General features: G+C 40.4%; 1 protein-coding gene across 2 annotated transcripts; it reads left to right on the top strand.

Moving 5' to 3' along the window:
- Positions 1-513: 513 nt before the first annotated feature.
- Positions 514-14,588, top strand: ppb (Alkaline phosphatase). 2 transcript variants are annotated; one of them, NM_001139976.1, is given in 12 exon segments: positions 514-570; positions 2,972-3,094; positions 4,223-4,342; positions 6,470-6,585; positions 8,937-9,111; positions 9,581-9,756; positions 9,967-10,107; positions 10,293-10,362; positions 12,294-12,428; positions 12,601-12,792; positions 13,203-13,322; positions 13,472-14,588. In NM_001139976.1, coding segments are annotated over 11 exon segments (1,617 nt in total). In that variant the 5' UTR covers positions 514-570; positions 2,972-2,988; the 3' UTR covers positions 13,738-14,588.
- The last annotated feature ends 1,530 nt before the right edge of the window (positions 14,589-16,118 follow it).

Raw genomic sequence — 16,118 nt, forward strand, 5'->3', positions numbered from 1 at the left:
ATACATTGGTTGAAAATGTGTGCTTATTTAGCTGCTTGCCACATAGTTACTGAGTTAATATGGCTGTACTGCAATAGACTAATAATTGTAAAAGTCAGTATAGTGCATTAAACGCAGTCATATACTATCACAATTTGTCAAGCAACTGTTTTCACGCATTTATAAACTAGGCTATAAATGAACTAATGACAGTTTATAAGCTGCTAATAAACCTCTATATTACGTATGTAGGCCTATAATATGTTTCAGTTTTTCACAAGCTGACAATGAACTCGGCTGATTTAAATGAACGTGAAAAACTTGAATACAAATAATTTTGAGTAGCCTAAATGCAACAGTGAAACAGGTCGACAGGCGGCACTCCAGCTCTTCATATTATGGTGCCATTATTTATAGCGTGATTCTCACCATCGAGGTGAAATACCGACCGCTATTCTCAGCCGTCCAGACAGAGCATATAGGCTTATAAAAGGATGGTCAAAAGATCCTCAAGAACACACATGAAAAGGTGAACGTGGTTTGTCAACGGACAGAAGTGTTTTTGCTAAAGAAGCTTAAATAGATCCCGCAGTAAGTTTATTCCTTTAACTTTTTCACTAATAGACTTTGGAATATCAGGAGATGTCAATGGTTTATCGCGTGCAAGCTATTTAGAAAATATGAAAATACAATATTGCAATTGGCTGTATTGCCAGGAAAATCGCTGCAATTAAACAATCCGCTACATCGTTTCATGGCGTGTAACGCTTTCCATCTTCTTAAAGCTATATTACGCTATAATGTAGCTGTTCTGTACGTTTTTGTGATTGCAGATTATTGTAGGTAGAACTCAACTTTCCAACACGTGATTGAGCATTAATACAACAATAGCAATACGTACCTTACTTTTGGTAAAAACATTTTTTATTAGCGTTTGTACCAATATCTGATTTCGGGATTTTTGAGATTGTGATGATTGTTTGCAAGTTTTCACATCACCACACTAAATCACGTATCTAGACATACAGCCAATTTAATTCATTTTGGTTTGTATCCTATGCTGTTGGATGTTCATTTTCATCATTATAAAGGTCAACTAGTAGTGAGTGCTCAACCATAGTAAAATACATGTCAGAATCCACAACAGATACTATTTCTCTAGAAAATAACTAATACACATGCTACGCACAATACCTCAATTGGTTGGACACGCTCACATTTTACAGGTAAACAGATACAAATAAAACACATGGCAAGCCTTTGTTCTTGTCAGGGTTTATTTGAACCAACTGCAAATATTAGACAGTCATTGCTCCCTAGACATGGCCATACTTATCTTCCAAGGTGATTTGTGTTTGAGTCGACACTAATGGAGTGGAATGTGTAGCATATACTTAGGAGAGGATGATATCATCTCATCTACAATTTCTCCTGTACATGCCTTATCTAATGACTGAATGAATAACTCATTGTATGGTCTTATGCAGATATTTATGGAGCCTTTATAAGCTATACAGGCATTACATCTTATCATCTCCTCAACAAGGCGATGGTAGTTCAGAGGGGGAAAGAATACCAGTGCTAGAGACACTGAGACATTAACAATATCACCATAGATATTCTGTCTTTTATTTTTATTTAACCTTTATTTAACTAGGCAAGCCAGTTAAGAACAAATTGTTATTTACAATGACGGCCTACCCCGGCTAAACCCTCCCCTATCCCGGACAACGCTGGGCCAATTGTGTGCCGCCCTATGGGACTCCCGATCACGGCCTGTTGTGATACAGCCCGGGATCGAACCAGTAGCAGTGTACAGCATACCCTAGGATAATGCCAAAACCCAGAGTTTTTAAAAGAAAAGGATCAAAACATGCCATTTGGAACACAACATTGGTTGAACTGGATTTATTTCTTCTTTTTCTATCACATTTTGGATGGCCAAAGTCATCTGTTTGGGGGAATGTGTCTGAGGTAAGTGTTATCCCAGAATGGAGTAGCCTGTGTCACTGAGCCCTGAGCTAATCCCAGATCCACTCAAACAGATTGAACCCTGTACAGGGACTCACCCCCTAGAGCTCAGGTACTGAGCTGGCAGGTGAAACTGGAAACATCTGTCTTTCTTTTTTATACGAATTCAAACCTGGACACTTTTTCTCCTTGACACCATGGGCCAAGATGGACTCTCGATGGCGGTGACCCTCTTTTTCTCTGGCATTCTCCTGGTCACCGTCCTGGCACTGCTCTGCTATTTCACCTGCAGGCTGGCTAGTGTGCTGCCGATTGGTGGGCCCGACCACTTCTGAGCTTCACTCAGAGGATAGACCTGCGTATGTGGCACGGTAAAACCTCTCCTCTCCTTAGAGACCAGCTAGCAGATTTGTATGAGCTCAACTTTAGCATATTTTACACACATTTTGTAGGACTTGCGTTGTCTGTTTTAATATCAAAGTAACAGGACTCAATCGCACACAGTTTCAAGACTTTGTGAAATACCATTTTCTTTCAAGCACATAATGCTTATTTAGAGCATGTGTAAAAATTCTTTTTTCAAACTCTCTTCTTTATAAACTCTAAACCTAATTTAAAAATGTTCTCTCATTTACTTATGGGTCGAAGTGACCAGTCAATCATTTGGTGTTAATCGGCTTTGTTATGGCTGTTAAATCTCTCTGTGCTATGGCCCACAATCCCATTAAAGTGACCTTGACCACAGCACAAAAGAGGGACAGGAGAGGGGGAGGGGAGGGACTGGGAAAGGAAGGGGGGTATAATAATATATTAAAGGCTGGCTAACTAGAGCCTTTGGGACCGGGTTGGGACTACATTACCACAATACCACTATTTATTTTCACTGTGAAGGCCTAAGTTGAAACTTACCTGCTCCCCCCTTCTTTGTTGCACTTTACAGCAAACTAATCAACTTTATTTCTGTCAATCAACATAACTTTGTGTGTTCTTTCATCAGTACTGATTTCTCCTTATTTTCCAGACTCACTCTAGTTTGGGATGTGGTATGTGACGGTAGTCCCAGGTAACACTACAACCATGACATTCTTTCTCATCATCTGCTCATGTCTGGCCTGGGGAGGCCTGGGGAAGCCTCAGTTTCCTGGTGAGACACAAACCCATCAATAAATGTATTGTCTTGTAACAGCATCCAACTGTTTGACTGAAATCCATCAGAAAGAGCTAGGAGGGGACACATACTAACTGTTTCTCTCCCCTTCTCCCTCAAGTGTGCACTTGTTCAAGCCTACCCATAGATTTGAAAGGAAAGGGATTCGTTTAGGAAATGTGGTGAAGACTCACTCTAGCCAATGCTTACACCAATCCAATGCTTGAGGAGTGAATGAGTGCACACTTCAGGGAGAAGGAAGAGAAACAAAATTGGGCTTTGATTTATTGGAGATGTGCAGAAGTCTCCAAATGCTCTTATGAAGGAAGTGCTACTTTTCTGTGGTTTATTGCGTCTTGTTTAGAATAACACGGCTCGTTAGGGTTATAACTGTCAGTCTATTTACCCAGCTGAACAAAGTTCACACTGTATTTTACAGTGTGGCAATGGAACCTCTGTTTTCTTACTCCTCTGTTCAAAATAACCAGAATATTTTAGCTCCTGAAAGACTATGTACAGATCAAGAGAGGTTCACAAAATGGATTCCAGATGTATAATATTTCTACCCATACAGTAAGAAGATTATGTTCCTTCTTGTTGTAACATCATACATGTGTGTGCAGTTCTAGGCTACAGTAGGCAACATGTGATTTCAGAAATAAGAAGCCTACACGCTGGAGTTGTCAGAGGTTCTATGGTTGCCAGAGCCTACAGAACTTGTCATTATTAATACAGACAGTACATGTGTTGGTTCTTTGATGTTATCATCCATACTTGGTCATATTATATGTCATGCTGAGACTTGAAAACAGTAAAGCAATAAGTTACTCACAAAGGAACTTTGTCATCTTCTGGGGGTAAAACATTAAAAAGGTTATAACTAAGTTATGGAATACAAGTTAATAAGTTATTAATGGCTTCTATCTTTTCTGTGTTTATCAAATTTTTGATAAAAGCATCAAAAAATGCATCAAAAAATGCTTCTATGGATAAACCTCAAAGTGTGTTTGATTTAATTTGGGCATATTCCGTCCCACTTGTCCCACTACTTTCACAGTTGTTACAGATCACTTCCACTGGCCTCTTTTCCTCCTCATTTAAACTAAAACTATCTCCGTGTTGCAGACCAAGAGAAAGATCCCCTGTTCTGGAACACATGGGCCCAGCATACTTTGAAGAATGCCCTCACACTTCAGAAGCTCAACCAAAACACTGCAAAGAACCTCATCCTCTTCCTTGGTGATGGTAAGCCATGACTGCGGGAGCCTATTTCAATCCATGAGTATGTGCCATACTGTATGATAAAGTGAAATCTTAACGCAATGTAATGCACTCAAGGAGCTTATGTGCCGCATACTGATTTAATATTTTTATGCAGTTCTAGATTATCTTTCCTAGTGGTTGTTGTAGAAAATGAGTATATCCTCCTCATCAATCCATAGCCGTTTTTATCAAAACATTCTGGTGGACTGATATAATCCAGTCAGAAGTAAATAGAATGTCACACTTTCAAAATCGGATGTTGAGTATGTTAGCCATCAAGCATTACACAAACATGCTGCCAATGCCAATAGATAACTTGGCTGCTGCTTTGTGTTATGTTGCTGTATGTAGTGACCCATTAAACTGTGTACCCCAAAGGACCTTAACTGTATGTTTTTAGATGCAGCAGTATACAGTGCACGTTTCTCTGTCATGTATGACTACCATGCTTAAAAAAGTCATGCTGGATAAAGAGGACATGCACGTCAGTTCAGAACCTCTACCAAATAATCTATTTTGACAGCAAGACTGTCGGGAAGGCAGAGTTTGGGGTCACAGAAATGTCCTTGTTTTTGAAAGAAAAGCAAATTTTTTTGTCCATTAAAAGAACATAAAATTGATCAGAAATACAGTGTAGACATTGTTAATGTTGTAAATGACTATTGTAGCTGGAAATGGCTGTTTTCTTTTATGGCATATCTACATAGACTACAGAGGCCCATTATCAGCAACCTGTGTTCCAAATGCACGTTGTGTTAGCTAATCCAAGTTTATCATTTTAAAAGGCCAATTGATGATTAGAAAACCCCTTTGCAATTATGTTAGCACAGCTGAAAACTATTGTGCTGATTAAAGAGGCAATAAAACTGGCCTTCTTTAGAATAGTTGAGTATCTGGAGCATCAGCATTTGTGGGTTTGATTACAGGCTCAAAATGGCCAGAAACAAAGAACTTTCTTCTGAAACTTGTCAGTCTATTCTTGTTCTGAGAAATGAAGGCTATTCCATGCGAGAAATTGAAGATCTCGTACAACACTGTGTACTAGTCCCTTCACAGAACAGGGCAAAATGGCTCTAACCAGAATAGAAAGAGGAGTGGGAGGCCCCAGTGCACAACTGAGCAAGAGGACAAGTACATTAGAGTGTCTAGTTTGAGAAACAGACACCTCACAAGTCCTCAACTGGCAGCTTCATTAAATAGCACCCGCAAAACACCAGTCTCAACGTCAACAGTGAAGAGGCGACTCCGGGATGCTGGCCTCCTCTTTCTATTCTGGTTAGAGCTAGTTTGCGCTGTTCTGTGAAGGGACAGCTTTGTACGAGAACTTCAGTTTCTTGGCAATTTCTCGCATGGAATAGCCTTCATTTCTCAGAACAAGAATAGACTGACGAGTTTCAGTAGAAAGTTATTACTTTCTGTCCATTTTGAGCCTGTAATCGAACCCACAAATGCTGATGCTCCAGATACTCAACTATTCTAAAGAAGGCCAGTTTTATTGCTTCGTTAACAAGAACAACAGTTTTCAGCTGTGGTAACATAATTGCAAAAGGGTTTTCTAATGATCAATTTGCCTTTTAAAATGATAAACTTGGATTAGCTAACACAATGTGCCATTGGAACACAGGCGTGATGGTTGCTGATAATGGGCCTCTGTACGCCGATGTACAGTAGATATTCCAGAAAAAATCTGCCGTTTCCAGCCACAACAGTCATTTACAATGTCTACACTGTATTTCTGATCAATTTGATGTTATTTTAATGGACAAAAAAATTGCTTTTCTTTTCAAAAACAATTACATTTCTAAGTGACCCCAAACTTTTGAACGGTAGTGTATATGAAAACTAAGGGAAAAATAGATAGTCAACTCTAAAAAGATCAATCTCGTTGACTTGTGAAAAGGCAGATCTCAAGTAAAAGGGGGGTCCTTTCCACCAAATGTATAGGTGTCTGTTTAGTGGGAAGAGCAGCTGCTGTGAAAAGCGAGCACAGAGCAATGTTAACCAGATGGAAAACTAAATGGTGTTAATGCATGAGATGGAAAGGCTCTGAGTCCCTTAAATAGATTGACACCCTAACAGAGCGAGCACCGCTTTGCTTTTGTTGTGTAGGAATGGGCATTCCCACAGTGACTGCAGCACGAATACTGAAGGGGCAGCTGAGCGGACAGAGTGGAGAGGAGACCCAGCTGGAGATGGACAAGTTCCCCTTTGTGTCGCTTTCCAAGGTCTGACCTGGTCTGTTATCCCATAGAAGCGCTAGAAAATAGCATGCAATATTGATCTGTAAGTAAAGGGACAGTTCACCCAAATTACAAAATAACAGATTGGTTTCCTTAGGAATCCATGCTTTGGTTTAGCTTCCTTGGCACTGTTTCCACATGTTAATGTTTTAGCATTTGTGGCACAAACCCCATTCAAGTCATGGGACCGATATTAGCATTCTTTGCGCATCATTTCCAAATCATCCGAAATATTTAAACATGTATTTTGAAGTTCAACAAAGTCCCTTATAGATGATTTTAACATAGATTTGAATATCAGTCCCATGACTTCAATGGGATTTGTGCCACAAATGCTAAAACGTTTGCATGTAGAAACAGTGACAGGGAAACTAAACTAAAGCATGGATTGAAGTCATACCTTGTCCATAGACTGTTTACAGGGTAAGGAAACCAATGTGTCATTTTCTAATTTGGGTGAACTATCCCTCAATGAATTCTGCACCAGCAAGATACAAGGCCACATATGGTCTACGTCAGTGGTCCAACCGGTCAATCGTAATCGACTTGTCGATCTCCAAGGCCTTCCTCATCGATCACCAAACATGTCTGTAAAAAAACAAACAATGATAAAGCCTTGCGTTCCAATTTTTAATAATATTTTTTTGTGCTGTTGGCGGTAGGTGGACTTGATGCAGCAGTGCTAGCGCCAGGAAGGCAAAGTGTTCCCATTTTGTACCAGTTCATGTGTCAGAAGGTAGAACTCTGCCTTCCCGACAGGCTCAGAGAGCAAATCAAGTGTGCCTACAGGCCTACCGCTGGCCAATCAGATAGCTCAGATCACCGTGTCTGCACAGTTTCCTCATAGACTGTAAAAAAATTCTTAGAGCGCACAACAAAGTTCATACTGGGAGGTTTCAAAATGTTAAACCATGACTAGAGAGAGACTCAACGAATACAGCAAAGAGCTGCTGTTTTTATGAGTAAGTTCATGTTTAAATTGTTATTCAGCACTGTCAATGCTGTGTTCAATTATAAGCCATAAAATGCACGTTCTCCCTACTTCTAGTCACGCTACAACCAGCACTGCAGCTGCAATGAATGACAATAGAAAGGTGTTTCGATGAGCTTGCATCGGCTTGTCTCTCGAGTAATATTTCACTTTATCTGGACATTGGATTAACAACATGAATTGTTGCATGAGGCAGAAATAATTCAGTGCAACTTGAGTTTCACAATCAGCTGGATAATGTTGCATACATAGGCTTACGCTTTTTAAGTCATGTTTAAAAATATGAACGGTTGTCACGTTCTCTATCTTCAAATTCCCTGTCATATATGAGCCAAGGCGCAGCGTGCCGGTAATTCCACATCTTTATTTGTCACAAGTGTTGCCGTGTTGAATGGACCAAACTGCAGACGGAATGTGGATACTCATCCTTTTAATAGATACGAGCAAAGCATCCACAGGAAAAACAATAACTACTAATGACATGCTAACAGGCTACGCACAAACAAAAGACTAGCAGTGTTAGCACAACCACCCACAAACCCAAGTGACAAACATACTCCTAAATATATGACTCCCAATCAGGAACAACGATCCCCAGCTGTTCCTGATCAGGAGTCACAAGACTAACACAGAAACAGACATACTAGACAACACATACAGACTTCTTCTGCCACGTCCTGACCAAAATACTACACCACTACTCCCTCTGCTGGTCAGGACGTGACATTATTAGAAGAAAACCGAACCAAAACAATAAACAGGTAAACTGCAAGAAACGTAACGCAACTGTGGCGTATACACACAGAAATAATAATATCCCACAAACACAGGTGGGGAAAAAGTTGCCTAAGTATGATTCCCAATCAGAGACAACGAATGACAGCTGCCTCTGATTGGAAACCATATGTCGGCCAATAAAGAAAAAACAACATAGACATACAACACATAGAATGCCCACCCCATGTCACACCCTGACCTAACCAAACAGAGAAAAACGACTCTCTCAGGTCAGGGCGTGACAACGGTAGATCTCGGCTTGCATTTTATTTTGACTCGGAAAGTGAGCTTGACTCAGAAAATGTTGGTGACCACTAGTGTATGGCGTACGATATGATGTGTTATTATGTTACATACTTGTCAAGAAGCCAGACATAATGTAACTACTGTATCTGCACTGTTAATGGAGTAGCAAATTCCACACATTATTTATCATGTAATTACACAATCTGTGCATTTAGAGGTGAAGATGTTTGGAGGGGGTGTATAACAAAAACACGGCATGCACAACAATGACTCCTACTACAATTCTATATAATTGACACATGGTACTGTGCTGTCTCTGCAGACGTATAACACAAATGCCCAGGTAGCAGATAGTGCGGGCACCGCCACGGCATACCTCTGTGGGGTGAAGGCCAACGAGGGCACTGTGGGCGTGAGTGCAGCTGCTGTCCGTTCCCAGTGCAACACCACACAGGGTAATGAGGTCACCTCCATCCTAAGATGGGCCAAGGAAGCAGGTACAGTGTCATCATAACATGTTTATTCACAGTACCTCTCCACACCAGATCTACTAAGGCTTATTTGGCCATCCTGGGATAAGCAGTAGAGACACAGCATGATAACATTGTAAACATACTGTAGGCATGCATGGATGTCAATGGGGAGTTTATAGCTACAGATGATCAGGGATCCAATCATTCCCCAGAGACCAGACCAGGCAGGCTGTGACCTTATGACCTGAGCTCTTCACATAACACAGAAATAGATACTTCACATAATCACCTCAGGAACAGACGTTAGCTCTTTAGTTGCTGACCCACTGATTCTCAGTGGAGATATTTATACACCACAATTATCTGTCTGATATAGCAATTACTCTTAGAATTTTCAGATTCTTTGGATCAATTGGTTGACTTCAGATCTAGCAGACTATTGCACAGAATCCAAGCGGCACGTTCGAAAACTGTTTGTGTGTTTGTCACCCAGGCAAGTCAGTGGGAATAGTCACAACAACGCGTGTGAACCATGCCACCCCCAGCGCAGCCTACGCTCACTGTGTGGATAGGGACTGGTTCTCTGATGGTGAAATGCCCGCTGAGGCAGTACAGGCAGGCTGCAAGGACATCGCCAGGCAGCTCTTTGAGAACATTCCCAACATCGATGTGAGTCACAGCATATAATATGGATCCAGATATTACAGAAAACATCCAGTAATCCTGCATGCAAACTGTGTCCATTGTTCAGCCAGTAATATTGAGCAACTTGCACCTGTAATGTTACGACTCACAGACAGTAATTCCTCTCCTAATTATTCTTGCTGTGGATTTCCATAGAGATAAATCAAATGTTTTATCTCTATAATGTATGTCTAGGTGATTATGGGAGGAGGGAGAAAGTACATGTTCCCCAAAAACCAGTCAGATGTGGAGTATCCTGGAGATAAGAAACATTTTGGTACCCGCAAAGATGGAAGGAACTTGGTGGAGGAGTGGACTAACAGAATGAAAAACAAGGTCAGCTGCTCCGTCTTAGTCCGTCTTTCACTCCTCTTCACCATGTCCTGCTGCTTCCTCCATGTTCTTCTCTCAGTCCTCCTCCTTTCTCTTTTTTCTTATCAAGGACATTTGAATAGTTTTAAGTTGTCGCATGTTCAGATCAATCCCATATGATATATTGTTTTCTTTTTTTAAATGAACAGAAAGCCCAGTATGTATGGAACAAGAGAGAACTTCTAACAGTAAATCCTAATAATGTGGATTACATTTTGGGTGAGTTCTTTTTTTTATTGTTGGTTGTACACTAAACAAAATATCAACGCAACATGTAAAGTGTTGGTCCCATGTTTCATGAGCTGAAATCAAATATCATTTTTTCCCCCATACATACAAAAAGCTTATTTCTCCCAAATGTTTTGCACAAATTTGTTTACATCCCTGTTGTTAGTGAGCATTTCCCCTTTGCCAAGATAATCCATCTACCTGACAGGTGTGGCATATCAAGAAGCTGATTAAACAGCATTATCATTACACAGGTGCACCGTGTGCTGGGGACAACAAAAGGCCACTCTAAAATGTGCAGTTTTGTTACACACACACAATGCCACAGATGTCTCAAGTTTTGAGACTGTGTGCAATTCGAATGTCCACCGGAGTTGTTGCCAGAGAATTCAATGTTAATTTCTCTTCCATTCATCCGTCTTCATCACCTCATGTTTCAGCATGATAGGATCTGTACACAATTCCTGGAAGCTGAAAATGTTCCAGTTCTTCCATGGCCTGCATACTCACCAGACATATTATAATTTTTTATTTAACCTTTATTTAACTAGGCAAGTCAGTTAAGAACAAATTCTTATTTACAATGACGGCCTACACCGGTATCTGTGGTATCTGTGACCAACAAATGCATACACTACCGGTCAAAAGTTTTAGAACACCCCCAGGCTATGTAAGGGCTATTTTACCAAAAAGGAGATTGATGGAGTGTTGCATCAGATGACCTGGCCTCCACAATCCCCCGACCCTGAGATGGTTTGGGATGAGTCGGACCGCAGAGTGAAGGAAAAGCAGCCAACAAGTGCTCAGCATATGTAGGAACTCCTTCAAGACTGTTGGAAAAGCATTCCAGGTGAAGCTGGTTGAGAGAATGCCAAGAGTGTGCCAAGCTGTCATCAAGGCAGAGGTTGGCTATTTGAAGAATCTCAAATATAAAATATATTTTGATTTGTTTAACACTTTTTTGGTTACTACATGATTCCATATGTGTTATTTCATAGTTTTGATGTCTTCACTATTATTCTCCAATGTACAAAATAGTAAAAATAAAGAAAAACCCTTGAATGAGTAGGTGTTCTAAAACTTTTGACCGGTAGTGTATCTGTGTCCCCAGTCATGTAAAATCATAGATTAGAGCCTAATTAATTTATTTCAGTTGACTGATTTCCTCATATGAACTGTAACTCAGTAAAATCTTAGAAATTGTTGCATATTGTGTTTATTTTTTTCTTCAGTATATATAGATTTTACGACCTGCCTGTTTCATCTTTTGTAGTCACACTATAAAGTGGTTGCTGTGAATTTGACAGTAATTTATAGGCAGCTCATTGTCAACTACCTACTGTAACCTAAATACAGTATCAAAGCAGTACTGTAGAATTGACTGTATTATAATGTAAAAAAGTAAATGCTACCATAATCATAATGAATGAATGAAATTCATTGAGGGGAGATAGGATTTACATTTCATAGTATTTTACTGTAATTACATGGGATTGGTGCAAGCAGGTTGGCTGCTAAGTAATGTGTTTACACATACAGCATATCAATTAATATTTTGAGTTTGCACAAACTGGCAGCGATTACATGGCAAAACAGAACAAAAATGTATGGCAAAATGTTCAACCATAAAGGACTTGCTGCCACTCCAATCTGTCCCCTATACATTTTTAATTCATGTCACACTACTACCACATACCAGTTAAATTGGTACAGCATTCTCACTAACAGGTGCAACAAATATAACTTCTTACAAGGCAAGCCTCAAAATATGTTAATGAGCAAGAAACAACAATACCATGTACACACTAGTTGATAATACCCAATTAGAGTTACAGTATAAATGACAGTTTTCTGATACACTGCATGTTGATCACTGTTAATCATCTTCTCAGTATTAAACCGAGCTTCCTGTGTTAACACAGGTCTGTTTGAGCCGGGAGATCTTCCCTACAACCTGGAGAGAAACACTGAGACAGATCCTTCCCTGACAGAGATGGTGGAGCTGGCCATCAAGATCCTGAGGAAAAACCCCAGGGGATTCTATCTGCTGGTGGAGGGTGAGTGTTTTATCACATTTACTCTGGCACCAGTAAATATGTGTTGCATCAGGTTAATCATTTATATAATGTGAATGTAAAGTTTGCACAGCTGAGGCTGCTTTGCCAATGCTGGTGCTAGATGTTCTCATCTGCATGAGAGAGAGAGGTTAACCAGGCTGTGCGCTGGCAGGGGGGCGCATCGACCACGGACATCATGAGGGCAAAGCCAAGCAGGCCCTACATGAGGCAGTGGAGATGGACCGGGCCATCGGCCGCGCCGGCCTCATAACCAGCATCTATGACACAATGACTGTCGTCACTGCTGACCACTCTCACATGTTCAACTTCGGAGGCTACACGCCAAGAGGGAACACCATTTTTGGTGAGTAATGAATAATTTTTCAACCATGGATTTTATGTAGATACACTGTATCAGTCATCTGGGTATGATTCTATGCATAGTCACTTTAATAACTCTACCTACATGTACATATTACCTCAATTACCTCGACTAACCGGTGTCCCTGCACATTGACTCTGTACTGGTACCCCCTGTATATAGTCTCGCTATTGTTATTTTACTGCTGCTCTATAACTACTTGTTACTTTTAATTCTTATTCATATTTTTTTAACTGCATTGTTGGTTAGGGACTTGTAAGTAAGCATTTCACTGTAAGGTCTACTACGCCTGTTGTATTCGGTGCATGTGACAAATACAATTTGATTTGATTCACTTTGTTTCACAATGGATCGTGATGGAGGTGGGGTATTATTTTCCTCTCTGTCTACAGGACTGGCTCCCATGTTGAGTGATGTGGACCAGAAACCCTTTACCGCCATCTTATATGGGAACGGACCAGGGTTCAAAGTTATCAACGGTCTGAGAGAGAACGTCTCCACCCTTGACTATCGTAAGTAAAGTCTTACTGTCATTGACGTAGTGCCATTTTGACAGTCCTCTGTCATAGAGAACACCACTTGGTCTTTGGTATGCCAGAAATCATCCATCTGATCTATTTCTCCTTCCCTTTCTCTCTCTCCACCCCACCCCTCTCTCCAGAGGGAAATAACTACCAGGCCCAGTCTGCAGTGCCGCTGCGTATGGAGACTCATGGAGGAGAGGATGTGGCTGTGTTTGCTAAGGGCCCCATGGCTCATCTGCTGCACGGTGTCCACGAGCAGAACTACATTCCCCATGTCATGGCCTATGCTGCCTGCATCGGCCAGAACAGAGACCACTGCATGTCATCTGGTGGAGCCTCCAGTCTCAGCCCTGCTCTGCCCAGCCTGGCAGCTCTCCTCACGCTCACCCGCCTCCTCTGCTGACCTTTCACTCCAACCCCCCTCCTGCACCCCACAGGCCCCTCCTCTCCTTATACGTGTAATACTCCTACACCTTTTTTCCTGTTGTAATGTGTATCTTTTTGTGTGGGGATTTTCTATTGTTGATTTAAAAATAATAATGTTCAGTTGAATGACTTTGGGACCACTGTAAGGGCATTTAAAGATGAGTGTTTTGAGCATTGGTGACGTTCAACCAGATTCAGTTTTAGAGTAAATAGGAGGATATCACTTTCACTCAACTGTAACATATAGGATAGGTTGTGTTACTCAACTTTGGCATTGTTCATCATTCTGGTAACACCAAAACTATTTCAAGAATTCTGTCATATCAGTGGGTTTAAGAGAAGGGTATCACTCTGAATTGATATCAATCATTATATGGAAAAAAATGACCTCCCAGTATTAATGATAAAGAAATGTTGCTGCCCACCTATTTGTTTTCTGTCAATTGTATGACTTTGGATTAATCAACCTTTTAAAGAAACCAGTTACTTTTTAGAAACCTACTGTAAAGGGATCGATTTTTATATGAATATTTTATTTCATCCGCTCCCTCGACCTAAACAGAAGACAAACAGTAAACAGAATCTACCTCATCATTTTTTGGGGGGGAGAAGTGAAAACATTGCAATGAGGAAAGTAGAGGCTATATTTGAATGTATAGTTTAAACTTGTTTTTATTATTGAAATGGTATGTATTCCATGTTCTTTGTACATACTTCCCGGAGGCACTGAATGAAAAGAGTCAGAAACACACCCACCAGTATTTCCAAAAACAGAAGCTGTGGCAAGATCCCTTAGCCAATAAAGGGAGTCCTGTTGGTTTTTCATAAGATGTTGTCATAACGTTATTGGTATGTGTACTGTCAATGGGAAGGAAAAGGGGAAATGTGTAGTTGTCAGTTGCAGAACTGGATGCATTCAACCGAAATTTGTCTTCACCTATTAACCCAACCCCTCTGAAATAGTAGAGATATTGTCAATTTGCTTAGAACTGATTGTGGTTGCACTTTGCATTCTGGAAACCATTTGGAATGGAATAGAACAAATTTGTAATTTCATTAAGAAATGTGTAATGGAACACAAATTAATTAATGAAATGTTTATATTAGAATGTTTCATATATCTTACCAAAAGTAGGATTTATGAAAATCAAAAATATAGTGCAGTTGGAAATGATTTGAAAGTAGATCTCTGTAACAATGTAGAATAAATGGGATGTAAAGTTGAAACAAACCGATAGTCAGCATTTGAGGTTTCCTGCATTTAGTGTAGCTTGTCAACAGCATGCACTGCTGTGGCTTGTGTGGTATGTGAATGGACACTAGCCACAGAGTCCTTGGCATGGTATAGTAGTTGAAAAAACAGAGAAGGACTCATGTTGGCTGGAGCATGAAAATTGAGGTTTAGCTCAGATGGGTATGAAATGTAGTCCACACTCTGGAACATTATTTATATGGGTGCCTGCTTGGAATCTGGGCCCTGGGGGTCTGTGTCTGGTGTGTTCTCCCTACATAAACCTCACTGCAGGAGAGGCTTTACTCTGCTCATCTCCCACCATGCAGCCAATATAAGACAGCAATCTATCTGATGCAGTGGTGATTTTGGCATGTAAATCATGTTGGGCAAACTCCCATTCTTTTGTTGTTGTTGCACACCAGCAAAGCCACAACTCAACACTAAACAATACATTAATTGCACAATAACGGTGACAAACGGTGCCCACAAACTGTTATGGCATTCAGCAGTCCCAAAACCTTACCACTGCTACACTTGGCTATCAGCGGAGCCGTGTCTGGCAGCAAAACAGTTCATTTAGCCTCATTTACTGCCTTTAAAAAAAAACATAGCTGATATCGCTGACTTGCTTAAACAAATGTGGTTTTTACTGACGATTGAGATCTACAAACTATGGCATAAGGGGACGATGTGCGGATAAGAGGCAATTCATAATTTTGATTAAGACAATAATTAGAGAGCTAGGATGGACGAAGTCAATATAACTATTTGTACGGCACTTTTGAAATGTACAGCAATAGAATTCAGAACGTGGGCCGTTCTTACAGTATTCTCCCTGTACACCAAGTCAGAACTGTAGGATAAATAAAGGGGGTATATAAGCAGACAATGAAAGCTCTTACAATATTCGATGATGACATTTCTCTAAAACAGGCTAAAGGCTACATGTGCACCACCAAGTCTGGACAGTAGGCTAAGTTATGAAGGGAAAAGGGAGCAAATTATTAGGGTGAGACACATGGACTACTAACAGCTTACTACACAACATACACTTAGTATTACTTTCTTAGCTACAGTATACATTTCTCCCTTGCATATTACATCATTTATGCAGCAGCATACAA

This window comes from Salmo salar, chromosome 22 (genome assembly GCF_965601325.2).
Source record: "Salmo salar chromosome 22, fSalSal1, whole genome shotgun sequence".
In the NCBI taxonomy this organism is placed as follows: Eukaryota; Metazoa; Chordata; class Actinopteri; order Salmoniformes; family Salmonidae; genus Salmo; species Salmo salar.